The 25110-nt window shown below is 32.3% G+C and overlaps 1 protein-coding gene across 3 annotated transcripts in view; it reads left to right on the forward strand.

Annotated features, from left to right (window-relative positions):
* LRRIQ1 (leucine rich repeats and IQ motif containing 1) overlaps window positions 1-25110 on the forward strand; it is a 114210-nt gene that overhangs the window by 76152 nt on the left and 12948 nt on the right. For all 3 annotated transcript variants that reach the window (XM_054278999.1, XM_054278981.1, XM_054278990.1), the window contains 3 exons: window positions 6752-6875; window positions 8422-8482; window positions 13275-13395. In XM_054278999.1, coding sequence (XP_054134974.1) covers window positions 6752-6875; window positions 8422-8482; window positions 13275-13395 — 306 coding nt within the window. The remainder of the gene's footprint in view (window positions 1-6751; window positions 6876-8421; window positions 8483-13274; window positions 13396-25110) is intronic.

Here is a 25110-nt window from a genome sequence, read left to right on the forward strand (position 1 = left end):
CACAACGCTGTGTTCATAGAAGACTACACAAAAGAATAATGTGCAAGTGTGGTATAGCACTGTCAAGTCTTTCATGTTCTTTTTGAATTTGTAAATGCCTGAGTGGATCCTGAAGCATGCTGATTACAGGTAGTAGTTTACATCAGGAACTCTTCTCTTTCTCTGCATGTGGATGGCACATCACCTCTGTAGCTTCTTAATTTTTGGTTTTGGCAGGGATGTTTTTGGGGTTTTTTTAAGAACCAGCTTAGATTTTCAAACATAAAGCAATTCCATATTCAAACAGTCATAAATTAGCAAAAAAATTTGAAATGAAGAGTGGCTTGTAAGGCAACTTCCTGTACATACCAGGTGAAATAGTTTTCTAAGTTTATTCCACAATGCAGAAAAGTGACATAGATCTTAGGAAATATCACAATGTGAAATTGCTGTTTGTTACAAAGAAAATTACAGAAGATAAATAAGAAATTGTATTTAATGTAAATAGAGTACAGAAAGTGATAACAACCCATAAAAATTGCAAGAGTTGATCAGATTGGAAGGAACAATGTTTAATGATGTCTTGATGTCAGTGCTAGGAAAATGAGCCTTATGAAGCAATTCAAATGGAAACATGGAATAAAAACCATTTTACATGAAGATGTGAGCATTTTAGTATAGAGTGGTTGTTTGCATTGTATTTGTTAAGTAATCAGGAGATCCTGGAAGAAGTTCTTTGATATTACTGGAATATGAATAGAGAGAGAGAAATAACTTCAAAATTATGTGTTTTAAAGGTATGCCACTGAGGATGAAATAAGACTTAGATTTGCCTCAATGTGGGAAAAAGAAAATGTTGAGTTTAAACTGTAAGCTAGAGACAGATAAATAGTAGTGGTGTATTCTATAGGGGCAGGAAGATGTAGCAAAACAGAAAATAATGGGAAAGTACAAGTATGAAATCCTGTTTTCCTTGCATTCAGAAGCTGAAATTTGTACTTTTTCAGTGATGTAGGAATCTCAGCTAAAAGATTCTGCTTTTGCCTAATCTAATAATAAGACATCAAAGAGAGAATACAGAAAGCACAGTCTGAAATATGATAACTGCTAAAATAGCATTAACTTGTCGGGGAAGACATTAGAGAAGAAAAGGAGGTTTTTAGATCAAATAGTAATACAGTAAGCCTTATTTTTAGTTTGAAAAAAATGCAAAATACCTGGTAAAAAGAGATAAAGGGCTAAGGTTTTAGGGAAAAAACCTCTTTTTAATTTTTTTCCTGTCAGTAGCTGCTTTTATAATCTTTGAAAGACATTCTCTTGTATATTGATAAGCACTCCCATTTTCAAAACTCTCCTTATTGATTGATAATTGATAAAGTATTTGATAAAGCATTTTTAGGCATTAAAAATTATGTAGCTAATAACCTGAGGTAGTATTCTTGTGATACAGTTCTATTTCATATTTTATTCAGCTATGAACTCACTCAGACACTTCTACAAATATTTTCATTTCATTCATTCTGGTCCTAGAGATGGAAGCTGATATAGTCAGAAGTCACTCAGATGAAAAAATATCTTCTAAAAGTCCATAGTATATCAAAAGAAAATGTTTTTAAGGTAGAAATGTATATACCCTATTATCTGAAAATTCCAGCCCTGAGCTGTAGATAAACATCTGGGGATGCTATAGGTTTCAGTAAGAACTCTGTACCAATTTCTGCCACACGATGTTGCCGACTGTCTGGGAGTCACATATGTATTTCTACCATAAATGTACTCACAGAATGCCTGTAAGCATGATAAAGACCACTCTAATTACCACTCTTTTTCCAAAGCAATTTGGGGCCTGTTGTGATTGCTGTGTCATGGATGGCAGTATTCAGGGACTCCTGACAAAGTGCACTTCTGAGAAATGTTTTAAGTTCTCTGTGGAAAAAAAAAATTCCAATCATTTCTCATGCATTCTAGTATACGAGTGAGTTTTGGGGGTGAAGGGCAGTGGGGGTTGTAATTTTTTAATGATTGTTGTTTTCCTGTCTGTTTCCAAATACTTCACTTTTTTACCTTAATAACAGGAACAACTCATGTCATTCTTACTTTCTGTTCTGTGTGTATTTTACAGACTGTGTCAGAAATAAGGCTTTTTTGTTGTTATAACATGAAAAAATGAGATTAAAAAGTTGGATTTTAGATTTGGGATTTCAAGGTAATTTATAAATTTGTAATACACACATTATATAACTGTATAGAAGACAGTAGAAATTATAAATCCTCAGAGGGTAGATAATTTTAATACTCAATAATTTCTTTTTTTTTAGATTTTGTGCATTCATACACATACACATATGCCCTCAAATTATATATTTCTGACCAGTAATTTATGCCACAATACTGACAGAGAAGAAAAATGTAATATATTAATAGCATAGACAATAATTTCATACACAAGTTGAACTACTTAATTCCTTTATTAAGAACACCAATTCCAGAATACATATTGAGAAAATTAACTCTGGTCACAGATTTTTTTAAGGGTGGAAAACTTAGAATGCTTAAGAATTTCCAAGCCCTTCTTTCACATTGTAGATCTTAGGTTTCTTAGTCTTTTATTTGTATTGTATTCCCTATAGAGCAAGGTTTGAAGTGATTTAAATCACCTTCTAAACACAAGATTTGAAAGATTCAATACAGTGCAAGCTTCTCCATATATTTATCAAGAAGCATGATGTATTAAAGTTCAGCCTTGTATCTTCCCATCATCAACAAATAGATTTGGAAAAAAAAAATCCTGTGTTGAATCAGGTTCTTTAGCATCCCTTTCATTATGAATCGATGAAGAGTGGAATAACTGTAATTTATAATTTATAACAACAAGGATTGGTGTTTTCCAGGCACAGAACTTGAGTTCTCCCTGAATGCCGCCACTGTGTAACCATCCTCCTTCCTTTTGTGTGCTGGCTTGTTAACAACACTTGTCCTACCACAGGGGAACGTGGGTTTCAAGTACCCCTTATCCTGATGAGATTTGAATCTCCAGATTCTATATGCCAAGCTGTTTCCTTGGCTGTGTTTCAGTCCTCTTAACAGTGACAGCTACAGCTGAGGACACAAGATCCATATATCTTGGAGGAAAGAAAGAAAACTGACTCCGTGTAAAATTTAGGGCGCTTCACCTGAAGTACTTCACAGATTCTTTGCCCTTCTCCTTTAGTTCACTGAATGGATTACCTGGAGATAGTATAATTTAAAGCACATAATAGCATCCATTTTTTTAAACTGAATGTGAGTTGTCTTGTCTCGCAGCACACCCAGCGAACAGATTTGACTGATGAAGGATTACATTTTTCTTGATATCAAAGTTCCGGTTCTTACAGGTTTGCATGTGGATTTGGTGACCCAGAAAAGAATTTGTTACTGTCCTGTAATATGCAGTTCCAAAGATATTTCAGATGCCAGGGCTTTTCTAAGTTCTCCCTTTTTAGATGCTCAGATTTTGTAGGAAATTGCCAGTAGGTGGCCCTGACTGCTGCATTGTATCTAGCCTAAATGTACAGTATCTGTGTGGATAATTATTTGGCAACACCTAAAAATCATTACTGTATTAATGCCAAGTGTAAGACAATTCCAATCTTAAATTATTAACATGTGTGTCATGTTAAAAAAAAAAGGTCAAAAAGATTGAAGTCTTAGAGCGATAATCTAATGAGGGTATGATACTTTAAATACTTCTGAAATTAATTTGGGTTTTGATGCCTTCTTTGATGTATTTCTATTTTCTTTGATAGTCTTAGAGTTGTCTGCATTTAACAATTAAAGATTATGGGTCTGATCCATTTCAAAGATGCAGAAAGCTTACAGCTCTTTGGAACTTTTATGAGTGTTAATACTTCTACAAAATCAGGTCCAGGTTTTTTAAAAAACACATAGTCCTAATTTAAGAAAGCTACCAAGCAAATGCATGTTAATGATACTGGTACACCAGATTCTTGAACACATGATGTTCATAAGTGGAATAAAAAAGTGATAATGCAGTGTTTTAATTCATAACATAGATTTATCTTTTGTTAAGAATTAAAAAGCTAGATACTACTTTTAAAAAGCAAGGATATGAAAGAAAATAGAATACAGTTTTCTGCAACATTATAAACAAATTATTGAAGATCATCTGCCCATTTGAGAAAAAAGCCACTATTAACACTAATACAAGAAAGAATATTCTGTCTAATAGCGTATAAAATTTTAAGAAAGAAAACTCTTGTTTGTACTTTTACCTTGATGACATTTTTGTTTCAGTTATGTTTCAATAATCAGCATGAAAAACTAAAAATATATTAAAATAAAAATTTATTAAATAAAAACTGTTCTGTTTCAAACATAATTAAATCAAAAAATGAAACTGCAATTAAGGAAAATTATTAAAAATAATTTTGGAAAGTAGATTACCAAGTTAGAAGTATTTATATTTTTGTAAGCTTTATTATAGCTTATTGTATGTTCACCTTCTTTCAACCATTGCTGACACACAGACTCAGACATGAACTTGTAATATGGGTTTATCCCCTACATTGATTTCCCTTTTAATAGGGAAAAATATAAAAACAATTTAGTGAATGTTAATAATACAAATCATGTTAATTTGTAAAAAATCATATAAGACATATTTATCCTTAGAAAGATAGGAACACTGGGCCAACTTTTCTGTAAATACAGATAAGAAAAAAATTAAATATATTTTCTTGGGAGATTATTCCGCATTGGAGAACAAATGTAGAAGGTTTAATCTCCAAATGAAGTGCTCCTAGGAGGTCACTCACAATGTGTCTTGTTTATATATATCAGCATCTGTCTTCAAATGAAGAGCTATAATGATACCAGTGGACTTGAAACCTATAAATTTTCAAAATGGAAAGGTTAGATGACTGTACTCCTGAACCAGAAAGGCAGTATCGTAAATTTAGAAAATATAAATAGTCCCCACTTTAATAAAGGAAGCTGATGAACAGTGTAATTATCAGTGTTTTAATATTTGGCACTGATTAAGTAATTCACTGCTTGACTTTTTTAGTCAGCCCTCACACGCTCATTTCCATAGATACAGTGACTGTCCATCCAAGATTTTCATTTTCTGTCTTTCTAAAGTGCTAAATGGGAGTTCTTTACATTAACTAAGGATAAATTCTTCTGCCTAAGTTCTAGTCTGTGAGTGACTAGCAAGACGTATGTAACTTTATATTCTGGACCAGGACCTTGCCTTGAATACATTCAGCCTAAGGAATGGATTTGGTTTGAATAGAGACTCCCTATACTAAGACAAATAAACAAAAATCATTTGTATTTCAGACTATGAAATAAGCAGCTTTGATACTTTAACTTAGCACTAGAATTTGAAAGCAATGAGCTGATGGCAAAGCTAGGTAAAATGCCAATGAGGCAAAACCTGCATATTTTGCAGTTTATCCAAAGTAAATGATAAACTTTAAATTTTAATTTAAATTTTAAAAATACTACATGTAATGTACCAAAGGTGAATTGTTGAATGTCCTATAACTTCAGTTTATGATGTCAAAACATGAGTGAAAACTTGGCACTTCTGATATCGCCGTCCCCACCCCTGCCATCCCTTTGGAGTTACTGAAAGTTAAATCATCCATAGTGAGCAAATGGACCTGATGTTAAGTCGTCTCTGCTGGTTCAAGAGTTCCTGCTAAAAACCTTCTAGTAGCTGCCATATTGACCTATCAGTGAGCAAAGAAGAATCTTTGAAAGAAAAAAAAGGAATAATTGGCAAAAGGATGATAACTCAGTGTTGTCTGAAATGACATCAAAGAGAAAAAAACCAAATATTTGTACCAACTAGAAAAGGAAAAAGTTTTGAAATGTCTCATAAAAGCCCTGACTTGAAGGTGCTAAAAAGATTTAACCTAGAAAGTTTATGTATGAGGATAGAAAATAAAAAATTATTCTAATCCATGAATGTTGTCGTGCAACAATGATGGCTCCTCTGTGCTCTCTTCCAATTCTGGCAGCCTCTTCCTGGTGCTCCTTATCATGTCTGTTATTCAGCAGAATGATCTGAAGGATCAGCAGAAAAACTGAAGGATCTCCAGAATTGGACATTTTGGTTTTTTTCCCCATAATGCCACTGTTTTATTCTCTATCTTTAGATGCCATTTGTGATCCAAAAGTACGTAGTAATTTCTGAAAAATCATATCATAGTTGCAATTGCTTTGGAATCCAAATCAGAAATTGCCATTGAAATGTCTTAAACATCGTAATAGACCACATCAGTAGAAGACAGATGAGAGTAATGAGATCGCCATGTGTCGACTCTTGCATATAATGGTGATTTGTTTTTTTAACCTTACAGATTGCTAAGTAGAATTGTAAGTATAAATTATTGCATATTTTAATTATGGATATACCACAATAAGCAACATTCATGGCAGCTGTGACAAGCAATATATGTATAATATATACTTCTATATTAATTTCATAACAAAGGATAGCTTCATTTCCCAATAAAATAAATTTATTCAGAAGGCTGATATTACATCCCAAAAGAGAAAACAAACCATAAAATTAAAACTAATATAAAAGTATTTCATAAATATATCTGAAGAGATTTTAAATAGTTGGACTCTGCATGAAAATGAAGTAATTGCCTTTTTTCTTTTCCAAGAAGTCATAGGTTCCAAGTTTATCTAGGAAATCTTAAAGAAAATGTATTTTAAAATAATGGTGAAAGACAGGAGTATGTCTCTTCCTCCCCAGGTAAAAAAATTTCTCAGCTGGATGCTACTTTAGATGAGAAATTACAGAGAAAAGACTTCACATACCAATGGCTCCATGAACAGCTTTTGGATTATGAAGCACCCAGTTCCAGAAATACAAAGTGGTGAGGTCATCGCCTTTAAATTAGATTTTTTATTTATTTTGTTTATTTTAAATGTGTCTTGTAAAGTGAAACCTAAGTAAATGGTTCTAAAACAAACATGGCTTTGCAGCTAGCAGACAGTACACCATATTTCCGGGTCCCAAATATGGCACCCTTTAGAACTGGCTTAATAGTCATTGTATAGATACTTCTTCCACATTGAAATTGAAATTATAAAATGTTTAGAATCTTATCATAAATAACTACTTAGATTTACTTTAGCAATGCAGTGGGTTTTAGAGTGAAAAGAGTGTAGAAAAAAGTGCTTATTCATCATATATTTTATAATGCTATTGATATATATTATGGTTTTATGTAATTAAATCAACTGTAACATTAGCTACATTGTTAGATTTGATTAAGGAAGTAAAAAAATCCTTTTTTTTTTAGGTTAAGAGTGTGTATTTATATTTTGTCTTCAAAACATAAACCCAGCATTTACGTTTTTATACTACACTGTACTAAAATGTTGTAAACATGTTCCTTCTGTGTTCAGTTTTGGTTATTAAACAGGTAAAATGTCAATACAATTAAGGAAAAGGTTCATATTGCCTAAACATGAAGACGTAGTAAGTGTATTTTGGTCATTAATTCAATATAAGGCATTAGTTGTCTTAATGAAGTCATTAGTAGACACAATGCCAAGCATCTCTAAGAAAACCAAACAAAGTGTCTGTAGGCAAGCAATGGGTTTAGTATATTAATTTTATCATTATTTTCATAAAAAATATATTTGCAATTAAATGGGCTGCAAATTGTTCTGTCTTGTGCAGAAAAATATGCCACATATCCTGCTTGTATCAGTGATTGTAGAAACTATATGAAAAACATGTTCCTTAGGAAATATTTGCAGAAATATTTCTCTTTTAGTCGTGATCCATAATAGAGAAATACTCAAAGTGTTTGTTTAAGATCATTTCCATGACTTTTAAATTGAATGAAAACTGTGGAATACAACAGGTAATAATGTTTGAAAGTAAGACACAGAAATTTATAAAACAATTTCCTTAAATATTATTGTGCTACCTCTGCAGGTGTATGCTATGCTCTAGTATTAATACTGACTTTTTTAAGGATCATGATATCATCTTTTAATGTGCCAAAAGTCCAACTGATGTCCATTCAAACTTCATTGGTAGACAATGTAGAACAGCTTATATATTTTTTCAGCTGAAAAAAATTTCATTCCTACAAAAAGGAATATGAAAACTGACTTTTCTACAATTTATGTCAACACATATAAAAAGTCATGCTGGTTAGAATAGTTTGACTTGATATTCTATCATTTGAATAAACATATGTTAATTATTTGTTAAATCAAGTACAAAAAATTAATAGTAATTGATCTGATACTTTATCAGTTAATATTAATTTCCCTGGTATATCTTAATATCAAAATTATTTGAAATATTAAGCAAAACTGTTTCCTGAAAAGGATCTGTGCAGGTATTTTAGTGAGCCCAGTACAATGGGAGTTACTGAAATTTCTATTCTACATTTTTCCCAGCTGTCGTTTTTTGCCCGAGTTAGATCCTGCGATATGCGACAACAGACAAGTACAGCTTGTGGTAAGAATTTGTTTCTTTGTGGGATTTTGCAGAATTCAAGTATTTTCAATCCTTACCTGGTGTAAAAACAGGATAATTTTTTTGTTAACATAATTCAGTAGTGTTATCTCTGTTTGGCAATCAAGTCATCCCCTGATGGAGATCAGAAGAAAATATTTTAGCAAAAAACCCCATGTAGGTGCTTTGGGTTCTAGCATCATGATCTGACACTGAGTTTGTTTTTAAGACATCAAATGCTACTGTGTGCTTTTTAAAGCTTCTAAATCTGCATTTTCAAAAAAGTTGAAAAAAATTAAATATGGTCCAGTACCAACTACATTATTTACTGAAAATGTGTGTGCTTGTAAATTAAACAACTTTGAATATTCTCAAATTCTGTATATAACATACCTAAATCATTCTAATACGCTTTCAATTTCATTTATTGAAATACAGTAAGTTGGAATTGTATATTAATATGTTGACATTATTGCAAACATTCCATGAAGTCAGACTTACTCCTACAATTTCTTTTTTTATATTTCTTTACCTCTTAAAATGCCTCCTTCTCTTTTCATGATTCACTCTTTTTGCAGCATTTAAAAAATTGGATTTTCTGAAACAGGTAGTCATGTAAGTTGGCGGGAGGGGAAAGATGAGCAATTTAACAGTTTGAAGATTTACAAAATTGAAAGACCGTGTTAGAGATACCCAAAAGTTCCTTTAATAGCAAGCAGTTGTGATGCCTCCAGGCCAATGCATACTCTCTATTTCTATATATATAGACTTTACATTTTAATGCCATATTAGCAATATTCTTATGGATAAAATTTTGTGCAGTGTAAAAAATGGGGCAACATTTTAGAAGCTAGGCAGAATTAGTATTTCATACTCATATACATGATGTAAAATATTGCATAAAAAGTATTTCCCAGTTAGATTATGTGTCATATGCCTCATTTTGTTCTCTGATCAATCTTGCCCCTATCTAGTCTCTTCCTTCTTTATCTTCACAACCTATGCAATTTGCATGTTTTGGAAATGATTCTATAACCTCCCATAAAATTCACCTTTGAAAAGAATGATTTTAAGCCTTACATGTTACTATTACTGTTTTCTTTAAGACAGATTTTGTCAAGTATTTTTCTCTGGCAAATGTGTCCAATTCTTCAGTTCTTCTAAAATTTAAAGGGCTGAAACTGTGAACAAACTGACTGTTGTAGGGTTTTATTGGTGGAGTCTAAAGCAGTAATTTGAGCAAATCATAATTTAATAATGTTATCTAAATTACATATGATATAATTATTGGTTGTCATAAGTGCACATAGGTAGATTGTGTATTATTTACACTAAGCAGTTCTCTCCACAAAACACTGCTGCAATCCCACAGTAGTATTATGTGGTGTGCCCACATAACTGGCAAAGTTATGGAATTGTCACAGCCTGTGCCACATAATAACATAACTGTTCCACATGAATGAAATACAGAGAAAAATGCAATAGAGGGTTCAAGAAATAGAAAATAGAATAAAATGTATCTCTAATGCAGAAAGCAGTACTATACAGGCAGTGAAATAATGGTGTGGTTTGTACACACAGATGGCTGGAGAATTTTGGTTTTAAAATTTATATGAGTTCTCTTAAAGGTTGAAATGTGAACGTGCTCCTACTGTTTTGGCACAGTAGTTTACTTGAAAAGTATGAAATCATGATAAAAATCAAGTTAAAAGCTGCAATCATTATTTTAAAAAATATTCTTGTAAACTGAAAAAAAATGGAAAATATGTATTAAAAGCAAAGAGAGAGGGAGGAGGCATTAGGAGAGGAAAGCATTCCTGGGCATTTCCAGTAGTTTATTCTTATGCCATATGATTGAAACAATGAAGTTTTCTGATGTGCTAGACAATCCCTGCTTGTTGTGTGTTCCATAAGCCTGCATTCTAAAAGTTTCATATAGTTTTCTAAATGATATTTGTGGACATTCCAGTAAATTGAGACTTTCTTTTTCATGGATACAAAATTGCATTTCAGTGGTTACATATAAACAATGAAGTCTTCTCACTGGGGATTATTGCTTTGTAGTAACCTGCTGTAAATCTAAGACCTTATTATGTTAATCTTAGTAATTTTGATGATTTTTCTCATTAGTAATACCATTGAAGTGCTTAGGAAGGCATGTTTACAGTTAAAATTATTTTAAATGAATATGATTTTGTGGAATAGCCAGTAGGATAGACTTCCTGATTCTTCTTGTGTGAAGTTTAAGTTACCTACATGGTTAACCCCTTCACTATTGACCAGTATCTTCAATCATTTATATGTAACTTGAATTCAAAAGCACCTTTTATCTCTGAAGGTGACAGAACATCTTGATAATTTTACCTAGAAATAGACAAATGTACAGATGCAAAGCTGTGTTCAAGGCAAAGATTCCTCCTGATCGATACTAATTTTCAATTAATTAATGAGAAAGGTTTGTGGTAGTAAAAAATGGCAGCAAGTCTGAAGAGTTAACTATGGTGATCACTAGAGATGGAAGTCTAATACTGCAGTCTGAAAAAAACTGTGCCAGTATCTTAAATTTCTTCCAAAATCTGGTTCTAAATCATAAGCAAAAAAGGGAAGATTTTATTAGCTTCAGAGGACTTTCAATCAGCTTCTTTAAAAGGCCAAATTCAGGTTTCTCCAGTGATTAATACAACCTTAACTATTAGTCTGACTGTAATTGGGTGAAAACACATTTATTTGAAATAAAATAACAAATACTTTACATGAGAGATAAGATAGACATAGTAAAATCTAGCATAAAATCCTGAATATCATTGTCTACAAGATGATGAAGCCTTAGTTTCTGTGATGGTAGGGATTGGAAATAATACAGTGGAAATGTTATGGGTATAAAATTTGTGCCTTCATGGCTACAAATCTTTGGGAATTGGAACATTAAAAAGACTTTTGTAGTGTGTTCAAACAGGTTAGATAGAAATAAGGATGACCATTTCCATTGGTTTGAATCTCTTTGAGCATCACAATCATTGCATTATTTCTACTAATGAAAAACTAAAAGTTTTCAGTTTAAAGATTTTGAACATAGGAAGCTCTCACAAGCTTAAAACAACTGCAAATATTAAGATCAATAAAATAGAAACAATTGGCAGGATAAAACTTTTTTTTTCAAAGTTGCTTGGCACTCCTGTGGAAGAGAAAATAAAATATTGATGTTAACAGCAATAATAAAGACTAGCTGTGCAAAGCAAAACTTTAAATTCCTCGTCATTAAACATATAAAAGGTAAGCATCAGAAAGCAAGGGATAAACTTTCTGTGTGGACACGAAGGGAATGCAATCACTAAGGAAGAGTGTAAAATCTCTGTATCTTTAGAGGTTTTGGTTTGAAAGTGCTTGGATTTTTTAATGAATTTTACATTAAACAGTGACTGAGTAAAGACAAGGAAATGAAACAGGTCTCCATTTCATCTGAGTTCTCTAAGTTAGACTCGACTACAAAGCCTGTCTGCATTGGTGCAGTGCTGCTTTTGGTACAGTGAGGTAGTTTGAACAGGAAGTCTGGAAATCGTCTCCTCCAGAATGGCCTGCAACTTCACAGTAACAGCACTTTGCTGAGAAAAAGGGAGCTGAGGGCTTTATGCCCCTGAGGAAGGAGTTGAGACCCAGTCTCTCGATACCTGGTTGAGCAGTCTTGCTACTACAATGTTAGGCAAAAGTTTCACGACATTACCACTAGCAGTCTTTTCCTTTCCTGCAGTTTGTTTGGTAGTTTGTTTTTAAAAAAGAAATACCCAGTTAGACACGTAGTTCTGAAAGACACCTAGCTCTACAGCCCAGAGAGAGGAAAGACTGAATCTGCTCTTCTGGACTTCACTTCTGAGGGTCCAAAGTCCAGAGGAGTAAATCCTTATGTTCAGTACTTCCAGCCGGCTGACTCAGGATTGCTGGGAATTTTGTAGACTGCTCATCAGAAGTGTCTGATCTTTCCCCATCATTGTTACTGGCCCTCAGTATCTTTTTATTGTTAGAGGCTGCTTTTGTTGCTGAATAGCTTTTAGTTTCATTCTTCAGTAAATGTGAAGTTGTTTCTGCAAAAATAACAATCTGCAATTTGCGGTGGGAGGTATCTTCCCGGTCGGTTTTTAAACTTTGCCCTACATGTTCCCAAAGCAGCAATGCTGAAATGAAACACGATTTTCATTTTTCTTTTGTCATATTTGTGTGCAGGTAACATGCCTCATGTCAAAACATACCACCACTGGATGTCAGAAGTTTATAATTAATATAATTCTCTTGCCTAAAGTATAATTAAAATGCTGTCTGATGGTTATGGTTAATTAGCAAAAACCTTAAAAGATTAAATTACTCACTGGGCCCATGACTGATTGAAGTGATACGTGTCCTGGATAAAGCATAAATATTGCAGGAAATAATCCAATATGACATCTCTGGCATTCAACTATAACTTAAATTATAGACTGGTCAGTAAATGATCTTAAGCTGTTTAAGGTTTCATCAGCCCTCTGCGAGATTGATTTTCTTCAAAATTACTGTACTAAAATGTTTTCTTTTGTTGTTGCATTGACTCAGATCACAAACCACAATTTTAAGATCGGCTCTTATTTACAAAAATGCTTTGACATAGTGCATTTGTTCAGCCTAGGCAACAAAAAAGGATTGTGGTATCATTTTGAAGAAGGTTGTTTGACAGACCCTGTTTGTTTATTTGGAGTAATGTGAGCTACATTCAGAAAATGTTATATTTTGTTTCATGATTGTGTACATTCTCTCCCACTGCTTCCAGGCAAGCTCTGTAAGCAGAGAAGACATGGATTTAGACCTTGTTTCCATGGCCAGTGGAAGTGCTTTGACTGAGAACAGAGAAAAAAATAAGCTGCCACACAGACACTCAGCAAGATCCTCAAGTAAGTTATGGTTCTTTTCAATATCAGTATTAAAGATCACTTTAAAATGCTAAGTAGAACTGAGCATGCTTGGAATCCTTAACAGCACATGCTGCTTATCTTTCTGTTTCTTTTTTGTCTAAAGCCTTTTCATACATTTACTGCAGTTCAGTTTAAAAACTGTGATGTCAATAGACTTTCCTCTTGTGATTTTAATGGGAAGTCCCCTGTGATGTATCGTAGGTCTTCTCATGGCTGAGTCTTGAGAAGATTTTCTTTTCATTTAAGTATGAAAAAGATTTGGTTTTAATCTTCCTCTTATTTTATTTCCAAAAGAGCTTTGAAAATGCATGTTTTGTTACCTGAGCACCAGAACACATATCACAAATCAAGGCAGAGATTTCTGTCATGTTGATTACCAGTCATGCAGTAGTTTATGATCCCACTGAACTTATTATACCTCAGTATTAGAGGAGCCTTTTAAAGCGTTGTATTTTTACCATTCTAATACCATAGAAGGTAACAAATGACTCTCTATATAGAAAAAAAAATCTCGAATGTCATAAAATTATAGAATTTTAAGTTTCATGCCTTATTTTGTGTAATATAACTGAAGAAATTTTAATATATTTCTGATAATATGACATACTCTATTTTTCTATTTGTGTACAATGTTTTTTTCAAATAAATAAAAACCCAAACCTCCCAAAAGCACATTATGGAAAATTTAAGCTGTATTAACGAACTTTGGCAAAATTATCAAAATTCCTAAAACTTTTTAAGTAGTGAAGTTTCTTGAAATATTGTCAAAATAGTAATCAGGTACTTAATATAATTTATATATATAAATTGCTGGATTTACTTTGTGATCATGTTTTCATATATGCTGAATTTCCACTTTCAATTAAAAAATTAAAATTCAAGAAAACCATGTAAAAATACTTGAAATCTCTATTTTTCTGACATACTTTGTAAAGGCTTTAGAATGAAGATTTATTTACATTACTTCACCACAAGCAAAAAATATAGTGACTCAATATGTTTGTGCTTATTGATTTGTTTTACATTCCTAAAATTAGATTACATAAAATTTATCATCATAGTCTAAGTTAATTGTACCAATGGAAAAAAATCGTAATTCTATCTTTGTGCCGGCCATCTTAGAAAAGAACAAATTGTGTCCTTAGTTTTCTTGTTTCTCTCCATTGGCTAGTGATGAAGCCACACCATTTAAATTAGATGAGATTCCTAACTGCTAAGATCCTGAATTTAGGTGAGATAACTCTAAACTACTGATGTCAATGACAAGATGATCATTGTATTAATGTATCCAGAATAGAATGTGTCTGTATCTTGAATACTTGAGTTAAATAGTATACACTGCATTCATATTAGTGTATAACTGTTGTTTAGGCTGTAACCTGTATTGTAACTCCATCCAAAAATAAATTAACATGAACTCTTGCCTGTGTGAATCTTGGAGAATGAGTTTTTCTTAGGAAAATAAAAAAGTGCCATTGCATTATACCTTCAAGAAGGAGAGATTAGGAAGGGAGCAGGAAAGAACAACCAACTGGCAGAGTTGTAAATGTGAGGGAGCAGGGGTGGAGAGACAGAGAGTTTTCAATGTCTGCTAATATAGGTATGCTTTCAAAAGATGCATCTACTGTGCCATACCTACATATACATTCTTATTTCAATAATCCAGGAACGAAGGAAATAAAAGCCCAGATGTTATGTCTCTTTAAATATGTTTCTGCATATGTGTCTTTATAAATATTAGCACCACGGACTTAAGAAATTAAACAGTGATGATACATTCAATTGTATCACTTCTGATATATAAAATCACATATTAGTCACCTTTTTACATTTCATATGCAGTATAGAAACATGTTTATTACATTATTTCTCTTTGCCAGAGTCTGTTGCTTTTCAATTATCAGAATAAATCATTAGCCCCATGATATCTTTAATCTGAAAATGTTATAAATTTGCCTTTGCTCAGAATACATTTGTTATAGAATGCTTTCTTATTCTATAGTGTCTCTTGGTTTTGCCTTCTGAAATAGTAAATGAAGTTGCCTAGGAACTGTTTCAGTGATTTAGTAGGTGTGTTCCCTTTGAGTTAACCTGAAGTTGTATTAGATTGTTATAAAGATGCTGTGTCCTTAGAGGTCCTGTCATTTCAATAAATTCTTAAATCAAGTTCTTGTACCATTTTTCAGAAGATCTCAACTTCAATGATTTGACAAGCTTTATTAATAAAATATTATTGAGTTCATTTTCCAACATCCATAGTTGTGGCTGTTCCTCAGAATTCAATTATTGTTAGGAATCAAGAGCTGTTATTTGGGATATATATATCCTTATATATAACTTGTAATTTAGAAATTGTATCAATAAATTGTTGAGATCTTACAGACTGAAAAGTAAAGTCTAGAAATACAAAATAATGGATTCATAAATATATTTACTAAAAAATCGTGCTCAAATTCATGTGATACAGAAATAAAATACCTTTTCTATATATATAGGGAAATGTATGGATTATCATGTCTTTGTTAAGACAAAACATACTACACTTCAAAATTATTATCTTTTAATTTACAGGGGATTTTAGAAAGGCCAAGTCAAGATTTTAAGAAATATTTTGTGAACTTCCCAACTTTTATGTTCTTTCTATAGATTTTTTTTCCAATAGCAGGTTCTTTGAATTCTGAATTAAACTATTTTAGGTTTTTTAAAAGCCAAATTTCCTATTTTTTCTGAAAAATTTGGATGGGATAGATTAATCCTAAACTAATTTAATTCTGTTCCTTGACCAAGCTAAATTAATTAAGTAATAAAAGGAATGCTTTTAACATAGAATATCTCAGTTTAAGGAAAGCATTTGCTTACTTAAAAGTATTTGATTTGCTTCCCTGTTACATGTTCAAAGGGAAAACTAACTGTTCATTAAATTGACCAAATGTTTAAAAAAAAATGTATAACCTAAAGAAAGAGTAGCCATTGTTCAGCTGGAGTAAATAGTTATCTGTCTAATTTAGGACTTTGCTTCTGTTAATGGCCAGTATGTTATGACCTAAGAACATACTTATATTATGTTCCAGAAGGAATATAATATTCCTTCACAGTTATTGCTTTATGCTCCCTAGTAACTATTTTTTCTTTTCTATTTCTTGAGGTTATTTTTTGGGGCGGGGCTGGTTGGGGGGCAGGGGGTCTGAGCATTCTTTGCAATTTTTATTACCTCCATAAACATTGGTGTGAATTTCTGGTTATATTTTTTGTCTTAATTCTTTCCTGAATACTAGTACTTTAGTCAGCATGAAGTTGCAAGATAGGCATAGAAATATTTTGCAAGATTTAGAGGATAAGCATTTTCTGTACCTATCTAGAGAGTATGAGTTTTTTGCATATCCTAATATCTAATTTGTGAGTAGGCTGTGACAGTCAACTACCTTCTATCATCCTAATCTGTTTATGACCAACCAGTGTTGGACATATAGATGAGTCTCCTACATATTTTACATTGTCTGTCATCATAATTTTGTGAGTTTTTTTTCCTCTGCAAATTTAAACTTCATTTGCCTTATATTTGCCTTGGAAGCTGCAATTTCCTGACCAAAATTTGAAAGTGAAATGTAATGGGAGCTGTGCCTCTAACTTTTATTTGAAATACTGCCCAGAATTCTTAATTCTTCTCTTCCCTGAATTTGAGCTTTTCAGGAAGCCTCTGATATCAGTAAAACTGCTTTCCAGGAAAACAAATTAAATAAATTAAAACCTGAACCTTGTAATTCGTTTATTACCCTTAATTCATGTATATTTCCACTAAAAAACATTTATCAGTTCTAGTTCTCCAGTAAATTCACACTTTATATTCTGCTACTCAGTGAAAATAAATTAATGTCCTTTAATTATACCTTTCTTACAGTGAAGTCTTCCAACTCAGAAAAGAACACAGTAGCTTTTATTTCACTTCCTTTTTAAATCTTGCTCAATCCTTTTTGCTCTTGACAGAGCCCACACCTTGATTTTTTTTGCCTCCCTTTCTTTCATGAGATTGTTAGAAACCCTTCAACTTTGTTACAAGCAGTGTATGATACAGCTTCACATTAGAAAATTCCTGCTTTCCTTCCCTTTCTTTCCGATCCTTTCTTCCCCGCATCACTATTGTCTATATATTCTAGTTCAAGGACTGCTGTCTTTCATTTAGGATTTGTAAACTCTGTGTAATAAGCATCTCATTTTTAAGCACTCTATGAATTTACTCATATTTTACCAAGGGGTTTCTTGTGCATATTTCTTTCATACATACGTATTTTTCTCTGTATTGGTTGACTGTCAAACAACATATACCTAATCTTTTTGAACAGCCTACACAATGACATCTTAAAAGATGCTGCTTAATTGACTTTGAGGTTGCATATTAAAAAATTACCTAAATGCAGATTTTAAAGGCATGTAGAACTTGCTTTCATTAAATTTAAGAGGCTAGGGAGAAAAAATAATGCAAGAGCTCATGTAATTTCGTCATCTGTGCTTCCAATTACAAAAATAATTCAAGAACAGATACACAGAGGCCTAGTCTAAATTTTAAGTCCTTAATTTTACCAGCCTTATACTCTTCTACTAGGGTTTGGGGGTCCTTCAGTGTGGATTTTTTTTTAAAGAGAAACTAGCTTAAAAAAAAAATCCTGTTCGAGATATTGGCTTATAGTTCACTTAGATATCCATTTAGAACCATGGAACCATTAGATCAACAATAAGTATTTCTGTCCTATGATTTGAGTAAATAACAGTTTTATGTTTCCTTTGCTGTGGGACGTTTTTAAGTAGATTCAAAAATATTCTCAAGTCAGTTCACTGAAAGGCCCAGTAGTTTATGTTTGGTTACTTCATGAGATTGTTGCACTGGATGGTAAAGATGTGTCTGTAAGATCTTCTCTTCAAGGCACTCTTACATTCCTTGCTTTTTCCTTCTAATTTGTCTCTTTTTCATTGCTGTTTTTTCCACAACTGTGCTCTATAATCCTTTCTTTTCCTATGAATGGTTCTTCTTTCTCTCCTTCAATTTATTGCAGCCCAAGCTTTCTCTCCCATACACTCTTCTTTCCCACATATGCCATCAAGTCTTCTGTTTGTTTCTACAGATCCCGGTCTGATTACTTTTTTCCCCTCTCACTCTCTGTTTCGTTTTGAATCCAAATTATGCCTGACAATATTCCTCACATTCATCTTCTTCTAGTTTAGACTTCCTCCAAATATGGCCTGGATTAGTGTACTGTTTAGGCAAATCTTAAGTCCAGTCTCTTAATGTACTTATTCTTTGTGTTCTTTCTCATTATTACCTGTATTTTTACTTCTTTTAATTATGTTAATTATGAGAGTTAGGAACCATCTAACGTCCCATAATCCATCTTCTTTATTCCTACAGTTTCCCTTTGCCAATTTACAGTTTTCTTCTTCTCCATGTTTTTCTCCCTGCTCTGTGTCAGTCTCTTTGTCAAGTCATTTTAGTCTCTTGTGCCAGCTCTGCCAGAGCATTATTTACCAAGTTAGCTTTAGCTCTCTCACCTTGATTCTGAATCAGTCTCATTTCTCTCTCAGATTTTCGTTGCAGCCCTTTGCCTCTTCCCTCAGTCTTCTTCCTGCAGGAGTTTTGATTCTTACCCTCTCCGTGGTTCCTGCAGCTATTTTCCACAGGCAGCATGAAATGAGCAGGCTTTTAAATTCCCTGACTTAGCACCATTATGTTTAAGAACAGCCTTGCTTAGGTCTGTGTAATATCATGGTAAAGCATGTTTCCATACTGACTGGTATTTTAGTGAAAATAGACCAAAAGATCAAGAATTCCTTCTCTGATCATGGAAAAACTTCAATTCATATATACTTGATCCAAATTTGGACATATCCTAAAAGGAAGGCACTGTTATTTGGTAGATTTCAGATCTGTCTGCAAAGGGCAGCCTAAATATTTTATGTATTCTCTTAGAAGTGACCAACCTTTTGGAAAATTTTGGGCAGACACACAGTTTCATCCTAAATGGTCAAAACTGGGGAAATAGATAAGGAGCTGAAACACAAAATAAATATTGAGCTTTAATAAACAGCGGTGCTGAAAGTCTTTCATGTAATTAGAGAAGAGTTGTATTTTATGGGAATGTATTTGAAGCACTATGTTTATTATGTTTATTTTAATTGTGTGGTGTGGTAATTAATAAATGTTTATAATATATTCTTGTACATTGTTATCTCTTTCAACTCTATGTGACTGAGTCACATTTTGGAGTTCAGATTATTCAAGTATGTAATTGTCAGCATGATCTAGTTAGAAGAGCATCAATCTTTGATAAGCGAAGAAAATTAAGTTCATTGTTTCTATAAAATTTTAGAACCAGTCTCTAGTCCTACCAGCATGAAGTCATGAAGATTTATAAACAAAATTTACCATTTACTTAAAAAAACAAAATCATGAGTATGGTCTTTTTAAAAATCTCCATACAAAAAGGAGAAATATCTTTACATATCATGCGGTATTTCGTATAAATGGATGCACAGATTTGTCAATGCTATTTCAATTTTATCTTAAAATTAAAAAATATAGTGTCAAATTGCATCACAATAACTATGCAAGCAATAAAGCTAAAAAAAAAATCCAACTTTAAGATAGCCATAAGTAACATTATTTTAAAGTTAAACCTTTCTGATGTTTTATCATTTACCTTTTTCACAGACCTGCTGAACCTACCTTCTTTCCAGAGCTTAAATTGATGTAAATGCTTTGCTGCTATGGATTCGTTCTGGTCACTTTCATTAAAATGTTGAGGGTTTTTTTCTCCATGCCTTCTTATGCTGTATTTGCTTTTAAGTAATACAATATGGTAAGGACTTTGGAATAAATTATATCTCCAGACATACAATGTTAGGTGGATCGATAAATGTCCTATGACGTTTACTATGCATCATAAAATTTCTATCATAACCCTTTTAACAAAGCTTTTCTTCTTGGACACCAAGAATTTCATTCAAAGCATTTTACATATTGCATTACTTATCAAAACAGTGGATATGTAAACCTTGACATTTGTTAAAAGACCCAGGCTTTAACAAAAAAAAGACCAGAACAAATTGATAGCAGAAAACAGATTAAACAACCAAAAAGTTACTGCCTGGAAATAGAAGCATGTGACATTATCCCAAGACAAGCTTTCAGCACATACTCAGAGTAGGTTTTTGCTATATGCAGGCATCTAAATGTCTCTCAGACTTTACTGGAGCTTCATATATTAAGTTGTTACCAGTAAATGAATGTACAGTAAATAAGTGTTAGATCCTGTCTTCCAAAGCCTGCTTTAGTGTAGCAGAAATTAAATTGTTTTTCTTGGCTAAGATTTGTTCCCACATCAGTTGGTATTAGAATAACCATTATACTTACACAAATTATACTTAATATACTTGTCAAGTTGTATTTAATTCTAGTACAAGTAATGGTAATAATAATAATAATAATAATAATAATAATAATAATAATAATAATAGTAGTAGTACTGTATATAGTAAACCAAATGTAATTGTTCTAATTTAAATTTAGTAAACATGTTAGTTTATATTTAATATATACACCTAATTCTATTTAGTAAAGATACTAAATATAGTATCTTGAGATGCTGTGAATCTTTCTGTTGTTGCCTTTGGGCAAGGCCCACTACAAATACACTTAAAGAACATAACAGGAACTAAAAGTATTGTGATTATGCTTACAGTTATTAATAAATCATAAATACACATATCAATGTGTTTATTTATGCATATTAATGAAATATATACCTCTTTATAGCAAAATATGACTATGTCATATATGTCACCTTGATTTTACCAATTAAGAAATTATGATAGCAGTAATGTGATACATTCACATGCTAGTGTTCTCTTAGTTAACTCATAAGCACAACCATTCATTTGCAAGATACATTGCAGTTTGGGGGAAAATGGAGACATTGCAAATCCAAGCATGCTGTAAAACTGTTCACAGTATTAGTAATGCTGTAAGAGAAATATATAAGGTCCTTCAATGAAACTCCCAATCAATAAATACAAGAGAAAAAAATATAATAAGGATTCATTTTGAAATGTTTTTGAGGGTTTTCAGAAAGCTAGGTTTGTTTTCTGGTTTGTGACTTTTTTTTTAACAAGACTGTTTTTGAGGACTATTTCTAGATTCAGTCTATCAATTCAAAGTGCCACTGTCATCCCTTACCAGACTCTTTTGTCTTCTCTCAGTCTCTTCATCTTGACAAAATTCTAACCATTTCCTAATGGAGGTGTCTTTATTGAATATTTCTGAAGAAAAAAAAATTGCCTGTTTGTAAATCAGAATCAGAAAATCTTTTGTAAACACAGGTATTGACAACGAAGTTAGTGAGTTGTATTTTTTTTGCTTATATGCAATTTTTATTTTACTTCTTGCAAAATTCTATCTCAATGCTCACTTTACACCTAAGTGCAAAGCTGCTCTTACTTGAGCACATGTGAAATACTCCGACCTAGATTTTCACTGGAATAGCAAAAGCCATGAAGTAAGTGTAATAATTTGTGGGCATATACATTATCAATCAGGTAAGTCCCATATTTGCAACACATTCCATTCATTATTGGATTATCATTATTGGATTAGATATTAGGAAAAATGTTTTAACCAAAGAGGTGGTCAAGCATTAGAACAGGCTTACCAGAGAAGTGGTGGATTCACCATCCCTGAAAATGTTCAAAAAACATGTGGATATGATGCTTAGAGACATGGTTTAGTGGGGACTTTGCAGTGCTGGGTTAATGGTTGGACTCCATGATCTTGGAGGTCCTTTCCAGCCTTCATGAAGTTATGATTCTATTCTTATTTTTCATTAATCTTTCTGTTTGGTCTTGCATTAAACTCTAGGAGAAAGAACTGCAGCAAAACCCTTTCTCATATTTGACTAAAACCTTCATTATACCTTTGCTTTAGGACACAATTTTTCAATCATAAATAATATTTAACCACTAGCAGCTACAATAACCACGAGTGTAACATCTGAGAAATAGCTGTGATCTGAATAGGAGTAAGCAAACTGCATTATGCTGGTGTGATTTATCTGTCCTTGAGAACTCTTCTTCAGGGAATAGTCTTTTGGTACTGTACTCCATACCAGCTCTGTCTTTCATCACTCCACCACTGATAACTGGAATAGCAGCATTGATAATATTACTCCTCTCGTAGTAGATATTTAGTAGATATCAAAAATGATTTACCAGAAGTGCAAACATGATTATGGTCATTTCAAAGATGGAAAGATGGGACAGACAAAGGGAATGATTTACAGTGATTTACATTACAGTGATATTTCATTCCAAATTAGTTGATCTTTCTCTACAATGGCTTTATTTTCTTTGGCTGAATAGTGCTGAGAACTGTGTAAAGGGAGGAAAGAAAGAATACAGAGTTAGTCTGTGCTTAAACAGGTCACAACTGTATAATAAAATTTAAAGCAGATGCTAGGAAGTCTAACAAGAGCAGATTTAAAATAAAAAGAGACCCATGACTATCAGACTTTAGGACAGCCTCTGATGTACTAAACCTGCATACAGCAGGACTTTGGGATTTTTTAATGGAGCAATAATACATATTTCATACTCATGTAAGGACGATATATTCCTTCCAATGCATTGTATATAATTACAGGTGGAGAGGCAAAAACTTTACATGTACAGATTACTGAAATCCATCATGAAAATACGATTTAGCAGTGCCCATGTGTTCATAAACAAGTGAGGTTGTTGGTCCAGAAATAATCCAGATCAGGCAATTGGGATTAGGTTGACTCTCTTCCTATATTGACTCTATCACTACTAGACTACTTCTCAAATTCATTATTGATAGGCTCTTTCTAGCATCTGTTTTTATTCTCTTTTAAAAATAATGTGATAAAATTTTTTTTTGTCAAAATATACCAAAAAACCTGTATGTCTTCTTTACCGATATTGTGGATACCATGTTGAAGATGCGTGCATAGAAAAAACATAAGTTATCCCCAGTTTTGTTTTCCACTTTAAATGTGCAGTAGCAATTTCCTTTTCAGTTTTATTTTAACAAAAACTTCCAGTCTTAATTATTTTTGTTGTTTAACAATGTTTTCAATTTCATAAAATATTTCTTGAAATTAAAGACATGGAATTTAAAAAATATTATTACCATGTTAGATTTATTTTGAAGTTTCATTAATTAACCACTTAATTTACTAATTTGAGGGTTTCAGTCTTCAGTGAATATGCTATGGTTCCCAGGCAAAATAATTAATGGAAAGTTTACTGTTTGATTAAATATTTTCTTTGCTCTTTAACAAAAACCTTTCTGTACTAGCCCTTCTGCTACCATTTGAGATGTTAAACAAAATAATCCAAAGGGAAGGAAACTGGAAATGTTGTAAAGGCAAAATATCAGAATTTTAAATTTTTAGGAGATACATCTAGAGTAAATTATATATTTTAAGAAAAAAAAATAATTGGCTACATCTGCAGAGCCACAAGAAGATGAATGGAGATAATGTTAAAAATACTTGAAAGCTCTTGGTTGCCAAAAGAGAGAACTGTTTATTAAGATACATTTACAATAATTTAAGAATTCATAAGAAAGGGAACTGTAGGCTCGGAAAAACCTCCTGACATTTAGATCTAGAAGCCAACAGGAAATCATCTATGAGAAAACAAAGGAACTTTTACTCTTTGAAATTTATAGCTATGTTTTATAGATTGGTACATAAAATGATGTTCTACTTTTTTGTCCCTATGTATTGTGAGAAATTTAATTTTTCTATTGAGCAGTCCTAAAAACTTAAAATATCAAAAATACTGAAACTATGTAGGTAATAATATTTTCCTTTGGTAAGTCGCAAAAGTTGTTCATAAAATATGCATTTGATAAGCTAGCATGTTAATTTTATATACATATATATATATATACATATATGTACACACACACTCACAGGCATGAACTGCTGTATTGTGAACATTATATCATTCTCTTGTGAAGTTTGGGTTGTCTTCCACAGACGTTTTCCTTCTTACACATGCCAAAGAAAGATATTATCAGGTGTAAAATGTTCATTTATTTTAAATAAATATTATACCTTTCGTCATGCCTACTGGTTATTTTATTTAAATAATTGTCTGAAGAGTTTTTAGAAACTATTGTCTAAATTACTCAAGCATCTGTGCGAATGACAATGAAAGTGATTGTTTCACATATTCCTATGTGTTCCTAAATTTTTCTGTGGCATCATCCAGCATTTAAGTATTCCTGAGCTTTGAAAAAAGAAAACTTTTTTTTTTAATTTGATCTAACATAACCACAAAAATTTGTTAATTAGATATATCTTCTGAACTAGTTCTTCATACACTTGAAGGTTGAGTTTCTATGTCAAAAGCATTGAGTATCTCTGTAAGTGTTTAAGTTCAAAATGGACAGATAATGACACTTCTAAAAATATTATAATGTTGATTAGTAATTTTACTGTCTTTTTGGATCAGTTAATTTTTTTAAAGTACTGCCTTATTAAACTACTTGTGTTACTTTTACATGGCGAGTGATACATAACTGTAAAAATTGTGTGCTTTCTAATTAGACCTAGAAATATTACTGTCTTGAAAAGAACGTGGTACAGTGCAATTTAGGGCGTTTTGGTTGGTTGTTTTTTA

This window comes from Melozone crissalis, unplaced genomic scaffold (assembly GCF_028551555.1).
Source record: "Melozone crissalis strain CALT ecotype California unplaced genomic scaffold, PUWL_Pcris_2 ptg000004l_1, whole genome shotgun sequence".
Classification (NCBI taxonomy): Eukaryota; Metazoa; Chordata; class Aves; order Passeriformes; family Passerellidae; genus Melozone; species Melozone crissalis.